The sequence below is a fragment of the Leuciscus leuciscus genome (assembly GCF_965113295.1).
Source record: "Leuciscus leuciscus genome assembly, chromosome: 7".
In the NCBI taxonomy this organism is placed as follows: Eukaryota; Metazoa; Chordata; class Actinopteri; order Cypriniformes; family Leuciscidae; genus Leuciscus; species Leuciscus leuciscus.
Genome location: NC_138731.1, coordinates 42,073,470 through 42,086,702, shown reverse-complemented (window position 1 = coordinate 42,086,702; position 13,233 = coordinate 42,073,470). Strand labels below are relative to the sequence as shown.

General features: G+C 37.2%; 1 protein-coding gene across 5 annotated transcripts in view; it reads right to left on the bottom strand.

The window, feature by feature from the left end:
* Positions 1 to 3,377: 3,377 nt before the first annotated feature.
* Positions 3,378 to 13,233, bottom strand: part of grb14 (growth factor receptor-bound protein 14) — a gene marked incomplete at its 5' end in the record, with an annotated part of 96,024 nt that continues 86,168 nt past the window's right edge. For all 5 annotated transcript variants that reach the window (XM_082174729.1, XM_082174728.1, XM_082174730.1 and 2 more), the window contains 5 exons: positions 3,378 to 6,534; positions 7,902 to 7,995; positions 8,109 to 8,196; positions 8,274 to 8,343; positions 12,796 to 12,912. In XM_082174729.1, the coding sequence (XP_082030855.1) occupies positions 6,388 to 6,534; positions 7,902 to 7,995; positions 8,109 to 8,196; positions 8,274 to 8,343; positions 12,796 to 12,912 (516 nt within the window). In that variant the 3' untranslated portion in view covers positions 3,378 to 6,387. The remainder of the gene's footprint in view (positions 6,535 to 7,901; positions 7,996 to 8,108; positions 8,197 to 8,273; positions 8,344 to 12,795; positions 12,913 to 13,233) is intronic.

Here is a 13,233-nt window from a genome sequence, read left to right as displayed (position 1 = left end):
GTTAAGTAAGGAATGAAGTATATATTCAGCCTTCAGGGTCTGCGGTAATGACTTAACGTTTCCCCGCTTATTCAGTTGTCAACATGTTGGCGTCATATTTGACCACGGAACATCGTCATTGACCAATCAGAATCAAGTATTCCAGAGAGCCGCATGGTAATATAAATGAAAAAGTTCTTCCAGACGATTTTAAATTTGAATGTTGGTATGACAAAGTCTTTCAAGTGAAACAGATTAAAAGGTAAAAGGTTATACAGGGCTTATTTTGAATATTGTTCAGTTTGAGCTAGGTGTTGCTATCAGAATCAGAAAGAGCTTCCAGTGACAGACAGCATGACAGTGACAAGACAGATGATACAAATAAAAGAAGTGATTTAAAAGAAATATAGGCCTATAAAAATACACAGTATAGGCTACGAAATAGACAATATATGTAGGCCTATGTGGTCACCGTGATTTTGCCAAGGCTAGACATGTTCCTGGAGGGGTTTGACTGTTTACGGACAGGAATGTGGTTCCAGGATCAACAAAATACGTTGATCCAGGTCCACCCCTACCTCTAAACCTAAACATAACTTATCCATAAAATCAGAGGGAAATGACAGGTGAATAACACTGATGTAGAAGCACCTAACCCTGGTTGTAAGCCTAAACTTCACATAAACTGTAAACTTGACCCACAAATCTAAAAGGCTAAAAGTGTTTGAAGTTTTCAGTGCATTGGTGTGTGAGGTAAAATGACACAAGCTGTTGAAGCTCCGCCCCCTGTGCCGGGAGCAGCAGCTCATTTGCATTTAAAGAGACAGACACAAAACGGTGCGTTTTTGCTCACCCTCAAAAAGTGAGAATTTTAACATGTTATATAAAAATATCTGTGGGGTATTTTGAGCTTAAACTTCACATACACACTCTGGGGACATCAGAGACTTATTTTACATCTTGTGAAAAGGGCATTATACCACCCCTTTAAAACATAGAACCAATAAACAAATGGAGATGAAAATGAAATCATGTAATTATTATGGTTAACAAAATGTAGGCCAATCTAATTTTGTCAAGTCAGGTCACCTTTATTTATAACGCTTTACACAATACAGATTGTTGCAAAGCATCTTACAGTGATAAAAGGAAAATTGTTCAATTGAAGTCAGTGTTGATTCAGTTCCGTTGTAAAGATCGTCAATTATTAAATCAGTTAATTTCATCTAAAGCAGTTCTGCTGAAAACTGTGATCCAGCTCAGTTCAGTTCTCATGCAACAGTGTCAGCACAGGCAGATCAATAATATTGTTGAATATTAAATGTCCCCAATTAAGCAAGCCAGTGGCAAGGAACCCAAACTCCATCAGGAGAGAATGGAGAGAGAAAAAACCTTAGGAGAAACCAGCCTCAGTCGTGCAGTTCTCCTCTGGCCAACAAATGAACATGCTGTGATTATGATTCAGGCAGCATCGCAAGTCAGAGTTCAGATCAAGATCGGGAGCGTTTAAATATTCATCCAGTTCCTTTTGCTTGAAGATGAATTCATCACGCCAGTATGGAGCCGAAGTTGGCCATAGGATCTGTGGATTGGACCTGTCTTGTTCTCGTGGTCTCTGCTGAGGATCTGTGCCGATGACTGTGGTGTCGACGAGGTCTTCACAGGGGATCATCTAGTAGACATAGTCTCTGCTGACATTCAGGGCTGTGTCTTGGTCGTGTCTATAGGTGCAGGTCCACCATCTCATCTGGATATGGACCAGATCCAGTTATAGAGACACACCAAACCGACGGCAAAGATCTAACGCTGATGAAAGCCGACTGTGTTGTCGCCTCGGGCACGCGCGTTCTGAGCCTGCATGCATGTAAAGAAGACCAGCCAGCAATTTTGTGTTTAAAAGACGTCTAATAGCCGTCCAAACACAGCCCAGACGTCTAGGCTAAAACAAGGCAAAATTTGGGCTGTTAGAGAAAATTTAATAGACGTCTAAACCATAGCCCAAGAATAGACTAGTCATCAATTAGATAACAAATGCAATGAGTGAAGAAATCAATACAAACACCTTGTAATCACTGTTTACTTTGCTTACATGATGGAACATCATACATTTCGCAAATTATTTAGGCAAAAAGGACCAAATTCAAGGTTATTTTGGCAAGAAGTGGGCTATTCATACCCGGACTATATCGGGTCTATAGTTAACCTAGAGATGGTGAAATGACGGCTATTGCTTGCTGGGAGATAACGATCTATTTAAGCAGATATATTCGTCTATTCGTCATTTAGAAAGGGAAAGCGAAACTAAGACTGCAGGTGTACAATCCATAAACAAAGCAGCGTTTGCTTTCCACTCCGCTCATGTTATTATGAAAATATTAGCGCCATTTTTGCTCTTATTCTCGTGCACTGACTCGTTCACTAAACTGAGCTGTCAATCAGAGTTCTCTCTCTCTTACTGACGGCCTGACGCCAATTCTACATTGAATCGGCCAAACAAACCCAGACTGTGTCCGACTAGACTAGAGCCAACACTGAAAAAACGAAGTCGGCTGATGCTCAAAAACGGCCAGACGTTGCTGGCTTAAGGATGAGACAGACAGACTAATACTAGTGTAGATGCCATTCTTATGATGATGTATTAAGTACATCGGGTGTTTTAGGAAGTGTTCCCGCCCGGTTCCGGTTGACCGAATTTATGCAGCCTAACAATCATTGATCTGATCTGAATAATAGAAATTGATAATGTGTAACCAAGCAAATCTTTCGTAGCTGTGAAAGCTCTTCCCAACACATTTGCAGAAGTTTCCACACGTGTTGCTTTGCTTTCCCCCTTCTGTCCAGTTCATCCCAGACCAGTTCAGTCGGGCTCAGGCCATCCATCATTTGATGTCCAGTAGTTCAGGCATAGCCTGGAGGTTTGTTTCTTGCTGTAGGATGAAGCCTTGACCCAGTAGGTGTATACCTGAGGATACAACACCACGCTGTGAGGATGCTGTGGTGTTTTTGCTTCAGGGTGCCACTCGCTTTGTGCAAATCACAGACTCTGGATGCAGCAAAAGATCCTCGGAGAATCGTACTTACTCCTGCATGTTTGACTACTGGTGTCACACAACAAGGGACCATCCTTTCACCTACTCAACAGTGTACAGAAAGCCTGTGTGATAAAGTTTGATCATGATCCAATCATCAGTGGACCACCGGTGGTCCTTCACGGCTCATTTTCTTATTCAGAAACTGCATGTCTAAAACGTTTGGCCTATTTATTGAAACCCGCAAAAATAATTATGTGTGTATACGTTTCTTGGGGGCTTTATTGCATCCTGCAGATGATTGACATATTTGATGGAAAATTTATGGAAAAATAGCAATAGGCCTATGCGAAATAAGACATGAGATCATTTTGGGATGGAACAAGGTTTTTCAAGTTTATTTGCTGTCAGTGTCATTAAACATCAGGAAATAAAAGTACAAAAATGTGTTTCATATTTAAACAACATAGTTCAGTGTCGCACTGAAAATAATAAGGAACAAACATTGAATAGTGAATCTACTCTAAATGAACAGACACACGGTTAGTGAGGAGAAAACATTTGATCTGACTGGCATGTGCTGGAAATATGACTGTAGCGATATGACTATGATTTTGATGCTTTAATACTGTGATTCAATCAGAAGCACAAGCATGTCCTGGTCAAATTTCACTTCAAGAATCGAAAAAATAGAAAAGAACAAAATATATTTTGCATGAATAGTTTATTTTACGATGATTACCGTTACCATACTTTACAATTTGAATAGCAAATTATTTTCTGCATACTGAGAATTCCCGGGGGAAATACTTATGTAATGCAGAAAATAATTTAAATTGAAAAGTATGGTAATAGTAAAATAATTATTTATGTAAATTAGAATTGATTCCCTCTATTTTTTTTTCTTTTTCTTTTTCACATGAAATATGACCCAGTCCTTGAGGTTTTGTGAGATTTCACTGTACAATTACCATGAAATAAGGGTGTAAAAAAACAAAACAATTCACATACACTCCAGCATTCACACAGCTGTAGAAAAAAAAGTCTGATCACAAGTAGATGGATATGACAGCAATAACAGATCTAAATATCAAAAAAAAATAATAATAACAAAAAAGCAATAAAAACAAAAGTAACAGTCAGAGAAATCTTATCATATACTGGATAAGCTTCAACGTCAGAAATCAAAAGTTACCAGTGTCCCAACTACAGTGCAATTATGACCTTGGCCATCAGATTTTTTTTTTTTTTTTTAATACACAGCTGTAAAACAATGTATAATATTGTGTTCGTTTAACAAGTCATTCTACAAGAAACATACACAGAAAAAAAAAATCAAGAGAGGACGCAGAAAACACACCAGTTGTTCATTTCTACAACAGAAATCGCAGCCCATGACATCCATGAATGTGCAGCTTATTTGTTTGACTTACCTAATTGTTTAATCTAGAAATGCTTTAGTCTACAATTATATTGGCTATTTAAAACAAATCCTCGGGTAATTAGTCTTTACGCCAGATCTGTGTTGTCAGGTTTGTTTTCATAAAAAATGAAAGTTGTGCATCTCCTGGAAAAACCGTCACTTTTGATCATTTTACTATTACAAATGTTCCAGTTCATGTGCGTAACACCGATTACCTGAATTCTGCCATGTGTCTCTAAAAATCAATTTCAAATGTACATCGATTGTGTGATCTGCCGTGACGTGATTTGTCTCGCCCACTCTTCCATGCGTGCAGCTCTTCCGAGTAAACCGTGTTCGCCGTACATCGCTGTCGTCGGGAGGAAGTGATGCGTTCCACGGCAGAGGATAATGTCAAGTGTTCGTACGTTCGTTTGTGACGGGTCGCTGGTGGCGGGTACAGATCAGGACATTTCTCCCAACAAACACCATGTATCACGTCAAATATAAAATACCTGAATTTTTCTGACGCATGATTAAAGGATAAAAAGGAACACCCTGGAAAAACAGCAACAGTTTGAGCTTATTAAGTGTTCAGATTATGGCTATACCACATGTTTTACGCCGGGTGCAGACGCCACGCCTTTTCTGTCCTGCAGCAAACATCAACTAGAAGTCGATAGCCTGTACGATAGCCATCTAACTTGGGTCATGATTGACTTGGGTGTTTTAGATCATTATTGGTTTCACTTACTAATTGCTCTATTGTTTCCAAAATGGATGCTAACAAATAGGCTTTAATCATTATAGACCTTTCTGGAGTTTTTAACGTTTTAGACACTTTCAGAAATCGATTTCGTCTTCTGCTGAAAGTATAGGGCCTTTTCCCATTCTGCCATTTTCTCTATGTAACTTTAAAAATATATATATTAAGAGTTCAGATGCAAAAGCCTCTAAGTGCCATCTGAAATTTTCTTCTAGAATGATCATTTTTATAAAGCTTGCATATTTAAGTTCAGTAATTTCACTTAAATGACAATTAATAGGTAATTCGCATTGCCATTTAAGTGAAATTATTGAACTTAAATATACGAGCTTGATAAAAATGATCATTCTAGAAGAAAATTCCAGATGGAATTTTGCGTCTGAACAATTCATATATTTAATAATTGTTTTAGTTGTTTTGCTCTATTTTAATATGATGATGAATTATTATTATATTTCAATGTAACATTTAATGTAATTAAAAATATTAGCTACAATACACTTGTACGTTACGTGTGCACGAGTGTGAGCAATAAATTGCTGGCTGCAGTTCACTTAACGGCCACCGGTGTCGCTAATAACAAGGGTTTCTGAATTCTACATACAGCCCCTTTAATATTATCTAATAGACCTGAGCTAACAATGAACCACTGTATTTTATTAACTAACAAAGATTAATAAATACTGTAACAAATGCATTGCTCATTGTTATTAAATGTAACTTAATGTGACTTTATTGTAAAGTGTTACCAATAATTGTAATATTTTTATATAATAATAATAATTACATTAAATGTTACATAAATACAATAATAATTGTCGTAAAAAAATAAGGGGTTGTAATTTGTACCTTATTCATGCTGAAAGAAATGTTTTACCCAAGAAAAAATCGTAGCATGTGCACCCGACTTCAGTTTGTTCACACCAGACGGTCTGCCGTTAAACATTAGCTTTGATTGATAGCTTAATAAGGTGGTCTCATCCACACTGAGAGTGTTTGTATCAGGATATAGTACGTTATACATTGCCGCACCACAGATGATCATCCCTTGGTGAATATTAGGGTCCTCAAAAGTCCTTTAGTAATACTCATCCATATCAAACACACAGAGTTCAGACCCTAATGCTCATCAGAGGGTGGACAGTGAAACTATACAGGACAAAGTCGGTTTGTGTTTCCTGTCGAAGGCACAAGCTGATGTCCAGAAAACCTCAGAGGGAGATGCGGGCACAGTGATGTTTGAGCTTACAGGGAAGAACGCCTCTGTTCAGCTGGTAAAACTCAACTAGTTGCAGAAGGTCAATGAAGCGTGTGTGTCCGTCGTCCAGACTGTAGAAGAGCTCGCTGTTTTCTTCAACCTGACACAGTCACAAACACATTTGGAGTGTTACATCCACACACATATTTTATTGCATGATATGTAGAAATCTCATATTTTTGTCTGTATATGACCCTCTTAATATGGTGATTTTGCCCTGTTAAAAGCACACAACAATGTTACATTTTTACATAAACTGTTGAATTCATACTCAAATCTCTTGACTTTATACTGTAATATATATTTTCTATATTTTATAGATAGATAGATAGATAGATAGATAGATAGATAGATAGATATACAGGGCTGTTGAATGCTTGACGAAAGTTCTAAGGTATGCAATTATTTTTAAAAGTCCCATATTGTACACCTTTCTGAAGTTTTATTTAAGGTTTTGATGTCCTTGAGAATATATACAGTATATTTGCGGTATAAGTACCAAAAACCATCTCAATATATTTTTACAACTCCTTTCTCTGGAGCTCTGCCAAGAACAGGTCGATTTTGGCCTGTCTACTTAATATTCATGAGCCTCTCTTCTGATTGGCCTGTTGTTTTCTGAGTGACCCACCATTGGTGGGGGTGGTGACTGAAGGCGGTGACTGAGTAGTTCTGACATCACATTTATACGGAAGTCACAACGGCTCATGAAAAGGCACAGCTACTTTATCCAGGCTGTGTGCATTTGTCTGTGGATCGACTGTTTTGAAACTTATAATGTAGTTTCATCGCCCCTAGACCTCTGTTATCATGAGAAAAGCCAGGAAATTTCAGTTTTGACAATATGGGACTTTTAATGAAACTCGTACTCTCTTTCTCCCGCTCTCTCTCTCCCCCACTCAAACACACACACACATACAGCACGAACACACACTCGCACAGAAACGTTTTGTCAGCGCTGCTCTGATGATTTTATCCATAATATAGTTTAAAAACTTTGACAACAATGACATTTCTCTCTAGCGAGGTAATAACGGCGCTGATCTTGAAGCAGTTAAACTTACAGTTTCGCTATTAGTAGAGACGCTGCCGCTGAACACTGTTGAGAGACTCGGGTAATTCACACATGTGTAATCTCTCTCGCTCTCTCTCTCTCTGTCTCTCTCTCTAATGCAGTTATTAATGCAGTTATTATTCTATCAATGGCTCAAACCTCCATTACTAGCTATAAAATGACGTTTTGGAATTAGCAACGGAGGCTTGCAATTAAATGCGTAAGAAATTAGTACAACACACAAGAGAGTGTTGTACAAAAACCTGACAAATGTCTTGAAATGCATCATTTGAACAATGTTTTGAGGTGCGGTAACCTGAAAATGCTGAAAATGTACATTTTCTCATACATGCATTGCATTATTTTTCTAATAATTCAATGGCCCGTCGTCAATTATTCCTTACTTGACTTACCGGTACAATCTGAAAGTGTTTGATTTTCTGCGTATGGCACAGTGACAGAACAAATGTCCTCGGGTTACTTTGGCTGTCCCTCACCAGAAACACCCTGGGAAGACAGATATTTACAAATGCAGAAGCTTTAATTCAAGTTCATCAGAAGTTAGAGCTCATAATTTCCTTCATCTTTTGCAGCCTTTCGGTAGATTTAAAGGAACATACCCATCGATGAGGCCCTGCTGAGTGATTAATTTTTGAGCCTCGTCCCGGGACAGTTTGCTGTGAAACCACGGCTGAGCCACATGGATGGCTAGAGAAGGAAATTACATCATTATGTCAGAAAGAGGGAGGAACATCACTTTTCATTTCATTTTTTATTTATTTTACCTATGTTGGACATGGAGCTCTGAGAGGCGGATGGACTACCATGAGAGCTCAGTCTGTGGCAGCTTTTCCTCTGGAGAAGAACAAGAGAACACATAGATTAAACACTCGGGTTACACTTTATTTTAAGGTGTCATTGTTTCAGTGTAGTTATATATTTAAGTACTGAGTAATATTAAGCAACTACATTTACTTACTATAGGGTTAGGGTAGGATTTGGTTGAGGGTTAGTTGCATGTAATTATGCATAATTTACTGTTATTACTATGGTAAGCACATGTAACATATGAAGAGTTCAGATGCAAAAGCCTCTAAGTGCCATCTGAAATTTTCTTCTAGAATGATAATTTTTATCAGGCTCGTATATTTAAGTTCAATAATTTCACTTAAATGGCAATGCAAATTACCTATTAATTGTCATTTAAGTGAAAACACTTAACCTAAATATAAAAGCTTTATAAAAATGATCATTCTAGAAGAAAATTTCAGATGGCACTTGGAGGCTTTTGCATCTGAACTCTTCATATGTAACAAGAACACTGTAAAATACCAAAACCAAAACTTGTTACACACTGCATTACAAAGCACAGCGAACATACAGAATATACTGCCCATGTTTTTATACTGTAAATTGTAAGTGAAACCGTAGGTATTATCCCACACCAAATGTTTCTAACAGTATGATACACTGAGCTTGTGCATTACATGCACACCAATACGCCGATAACTACCAAAAAAAATAAAATAAAAAAATAACCCGATTTTACAGTGTTCTTGTTACATATGTTACATGTACTTACCATAGTAATAACAGTGAATTATGCATAATTACATGCAACTAACCCTCAACCAAATCCTCCCCTAACCCTATAGTAAGTAAATGTAGTTGCTTAATATTACTCAGTACTTACATTACATGCAATTTAATTACTTGGCAAGAAAACCGCGTTTACAGACTGTATTAAAAAACAGGTTATTCCCCAGTGGTGACATCAAAATGTAAGCATCCACGCATTTCATTCAGAGTATTCTATTTGTATTATGTAAGTTGTGAAGTTAAATAAATCATTTCAAGTATTTCACAATGTCAGCGAAAAACTTGCACAGACTCATTCTCCTCTCATATTTGCATTTTCTGCAGCTGTACCACTTGTCCTTTGGCTGCACAACGAGTTTGTGATGTATGTTTCTCCTCCCCTACTGCAAAACACTTGCTGAATGTGCTTAAATCTGCAGTATAAAGACGCTTTCCTTTCACATATCTCACATGCGCACTTCAATAAGCTGACAGAACGCAGGTCAATATCGGGCTATTGGACACAAATCTAGCTCTAAATCTTAAGCTATTTATTACTTTACGCAGATAAAGGAAAACTGTTTAACACGTTTACGTGACCACACACATTGTCGGCTTATTAAGCATAATCGGTTTAAGAAAGTGCATGTAAACGCACTCATTGTTGCCTGTGAGTGGCACCTTGTTATTCCTGTATAATAATGTCTTAAAATACCTTACATTTTCATGACTAGCTCCATATTACTCATCTTCTTCTTTTTTCCCCAAAATTGGCAACACTTTAAAGGAGTGTAAATGAGTTTCTGTCTTCTGCTGAACACAAATGAAGATATTTTGAAGAATGTGGGTAACCAAACAGTTGATGGACCCCATTGACGCCGTGTTTCCAACTCAGGAACTTTCCCCAGGAACTATGGACTTTGGGGTGATACTCCATGTGTTTCCATCACAGGAACCAGCGTCTAAATGAAGTCCCTGCTTGCGAGGTAGTACTTTTTCAAAGCTCAGGAACTTTCAGGGGTGGGACTTAGGCGCTGAACATGCTGATTGGTTGAGGTCACGGCGCATTTTGATTGGTTGACTCCACGCAGCATTTAATTTCAACCACCATTTTTTTTTACATCTGTTGCGGTGCGTACAGTAACAGTTGTTTGCTATTCGAATCAACAATGGAGTTTTAAAAATATGACCGATGGACCGACGACAAGGTTCGGGCTTTATTTAGCTTAAATTCAGAGGATGAAATCCAGCGGGAACTGTAAAGTAACGCGCAATCCTACATCACCGGACTATTTACCTAATCTTCACGGTACTTTAGACCGCGGTGGACACGCAGACGAAAAAAAAAGTTGTAAAAAAAAAGGATATAGTATTTTTGTTCTACTATGGAAGTCAATGGCTACTGTCAACATTCTTCAAAATATCTTCTTCTGTGTTCAACAGAAGAAGGAAACTCATATAGATTTAGAATAACTTGTGGATGAGTAAGTGATGACAGAATTCTCATTTCTGGGTGAACTATCCCTTTAAAATTAGGTTCCATTTGTTAAAATAAGTTTTCTGCATTAGTAATGCTGAAAAATACATGTATAAATATTATTAATTTCAACATTTACTAATTCATTATTAAAAAGTTGCATCTGGTAATATTATTGAATGTACCTGAGCTAACATGAACTAACCGCTCATTGTTAGTCAGTGGTGGACAGTAACGAAGTAAATGTAATTCGTTACTGTACTTAAGTAGCTTTTTTGCGTATCTGTACTTTACTGAAGTATTTAAATTTGGGAAGACTTTTACTTTAACTCCACTACATTTCAAAGTCAAATATCTTACTTTTTACTCTACTACATTTTCAAAATCAGTCGTTCCTTTTTATTTATGAGTGGATAAAAACTTAACTGGTCAAACGAGCCACCTATCACAGTAGCCTACAACGTGCGCGCTTTGTTTTGAACTTGCCTTGGTGGTATTTACTAAGCGCGAACCAGAGCCGTTAAATATGAGAGTTGCGACCATAGACAGTATATAAAAGATTGCGACACACGGCTTGTTGAACCGGCGCTGCACAGACCGATCAGTTTATGACATCAAAGTATAGAGCGAAATCGCGAGAGCGATTGAAAAGCATACAGAACCGTCTACTCTCTAATCGCTCTTGCGGTATTTTAATGTCATTCACCGATTGGTCTGTGCAGTGCGCCGTTTCAAGTCGAACAAGCCAACTGTGATCTCGCCGCCGCGCGGTCACGTGATTCGTGTAGCTCTCAATAGTTCCAAACAATTTGTGTTGCCAATAATTTTAAGCGGGGCAGAGAGCAGCAGCTATTATTGCAGCAATTATCGGTAAATACTGACGCATAATGAACATTGCATATTACCTTGACACTAAAATTACTTGCATATAATAGCTTTTTTTTTTCTGAGGAGTAGCAGAAACACTGCATTAATACTTTTTGGTGTTTAATTTTGTAGGGAAATTGGCTGCTCCCATAATGTAGTGTGTATATATATATTCAATGGCATTGTGCAGGTTTATGTGAATGTATCATAACATTAGGATGTTTATAATTATGACCATAGACTCTTGTGAAAAATATGTACAGTAAATACTGTAAATGTATTATACCTTATGGGATCAGTCCCCTTCCGTCCAAAATTAAACACACAAAAAATGTATTCAATTCAAATATATGTATATATATATATATATATATATATATATATATAGACTAATTAATGTCATTTTATTAATAGATTGATGTGCCAAGAGTGACATTCTTCATGTAGACTGAGTTAAGCAAGAGTCTTGTGACAAAAATTATAATAGGACATTATAGCAATAAATAAATCATAGTACTTGGATACTTAAGTACATTTGAAGGCAAATACTTTTGTACTTTTACTCAAGTGAATGTTTAAAGGCAGCACTTCTACTTTTACTTGAGTAATATTTTACCTTGAGTATCTTTACTTTAACTCAAGTACATGGTATGTGTACTTCGTCCACCACTGTTGTTAGTTAACTAATGGGACCTTAGTGTCAAAGTGCTTTAGCTCATTATATATACTTTATTTGAACTTGTAGATGTTAGTAGATAACATGTTGCAAGACACTCTTTTAAAATCTGGCCATCATTTTTAATGTTATTATTTTAATGTTTATGTAAACAAAAAGTGCATATTGATGCTAATTTTATTTGTCATTTGCTGGTTTTCGTGATAAAACTTGGTGAATTGATTTCATTGTGTAGTATTAGTACTTTTTGAACAGGATTCTGTGATAACCGTGATCATTTTTGTCACTATAATCATGAAATGAAATGTTCATGCCATTTCATCTAGTTATGATCAACTAAAATCAACTATAATTATGTGTTTTTACAGTATAATATGCAAAGTACAATTTTCTATAATTTTTTTTATCTCTGATTCTGTTCTTTTCTCTGACATTTAAGGGTGACATATATATAGGCCTACAGGTCTAAAACAGTTTGGATAGTTGTTAATATGAGTTATGAGACATTAAGAGATTTAAGTATTGTATTACATGAGTAGCTCTAGGCCACTTTCATTTTTAAAAAGTAGCTCTCAAATGAAAAAAGGTTGGAGACTCCTGCACTGCGGTAAACTAAAGTGAACTGAGAAACTCCAATGCTGTTTTCGCTACTTTACACAGTTGTATCTAGTGTGTGTTGTGTGTGTGTGTGTGTGTGTGAGGACGTTACCCTCCACGACAGGCCCTCTTCCACAGCCACTGACAGCGCCTCAGACGGGTTCTCGATCACCCGACTCTTGTGTCCTGAGAAGTCCATGGCCACCAGTGAGTTCTCAGAGATGCTCCTCTGAAAACACACACACACACACAAACATACAATAGTGAATCTCACAGAAAACGGAAACGGGTCGCAGTTCACCCTTCCAAAATTTAGAGTTTCTGAATTTTTTCCAACCCCGGACGTCACAACGAGCATGACATCTAGTTTAAGATCAAATATTTTGCACATGAATAAGCGTATATATTTCCTGTTTGAATTATGATGTAAACTTGATTTTTCACACCAGCGAACCACATCTGTACTCTCTAGTGAGGCTCATGATGTAATGGTTTGCGGTCTCTAAAAACACATGGATTCTGATCATTAAAACAAAACATTAATCTGGTT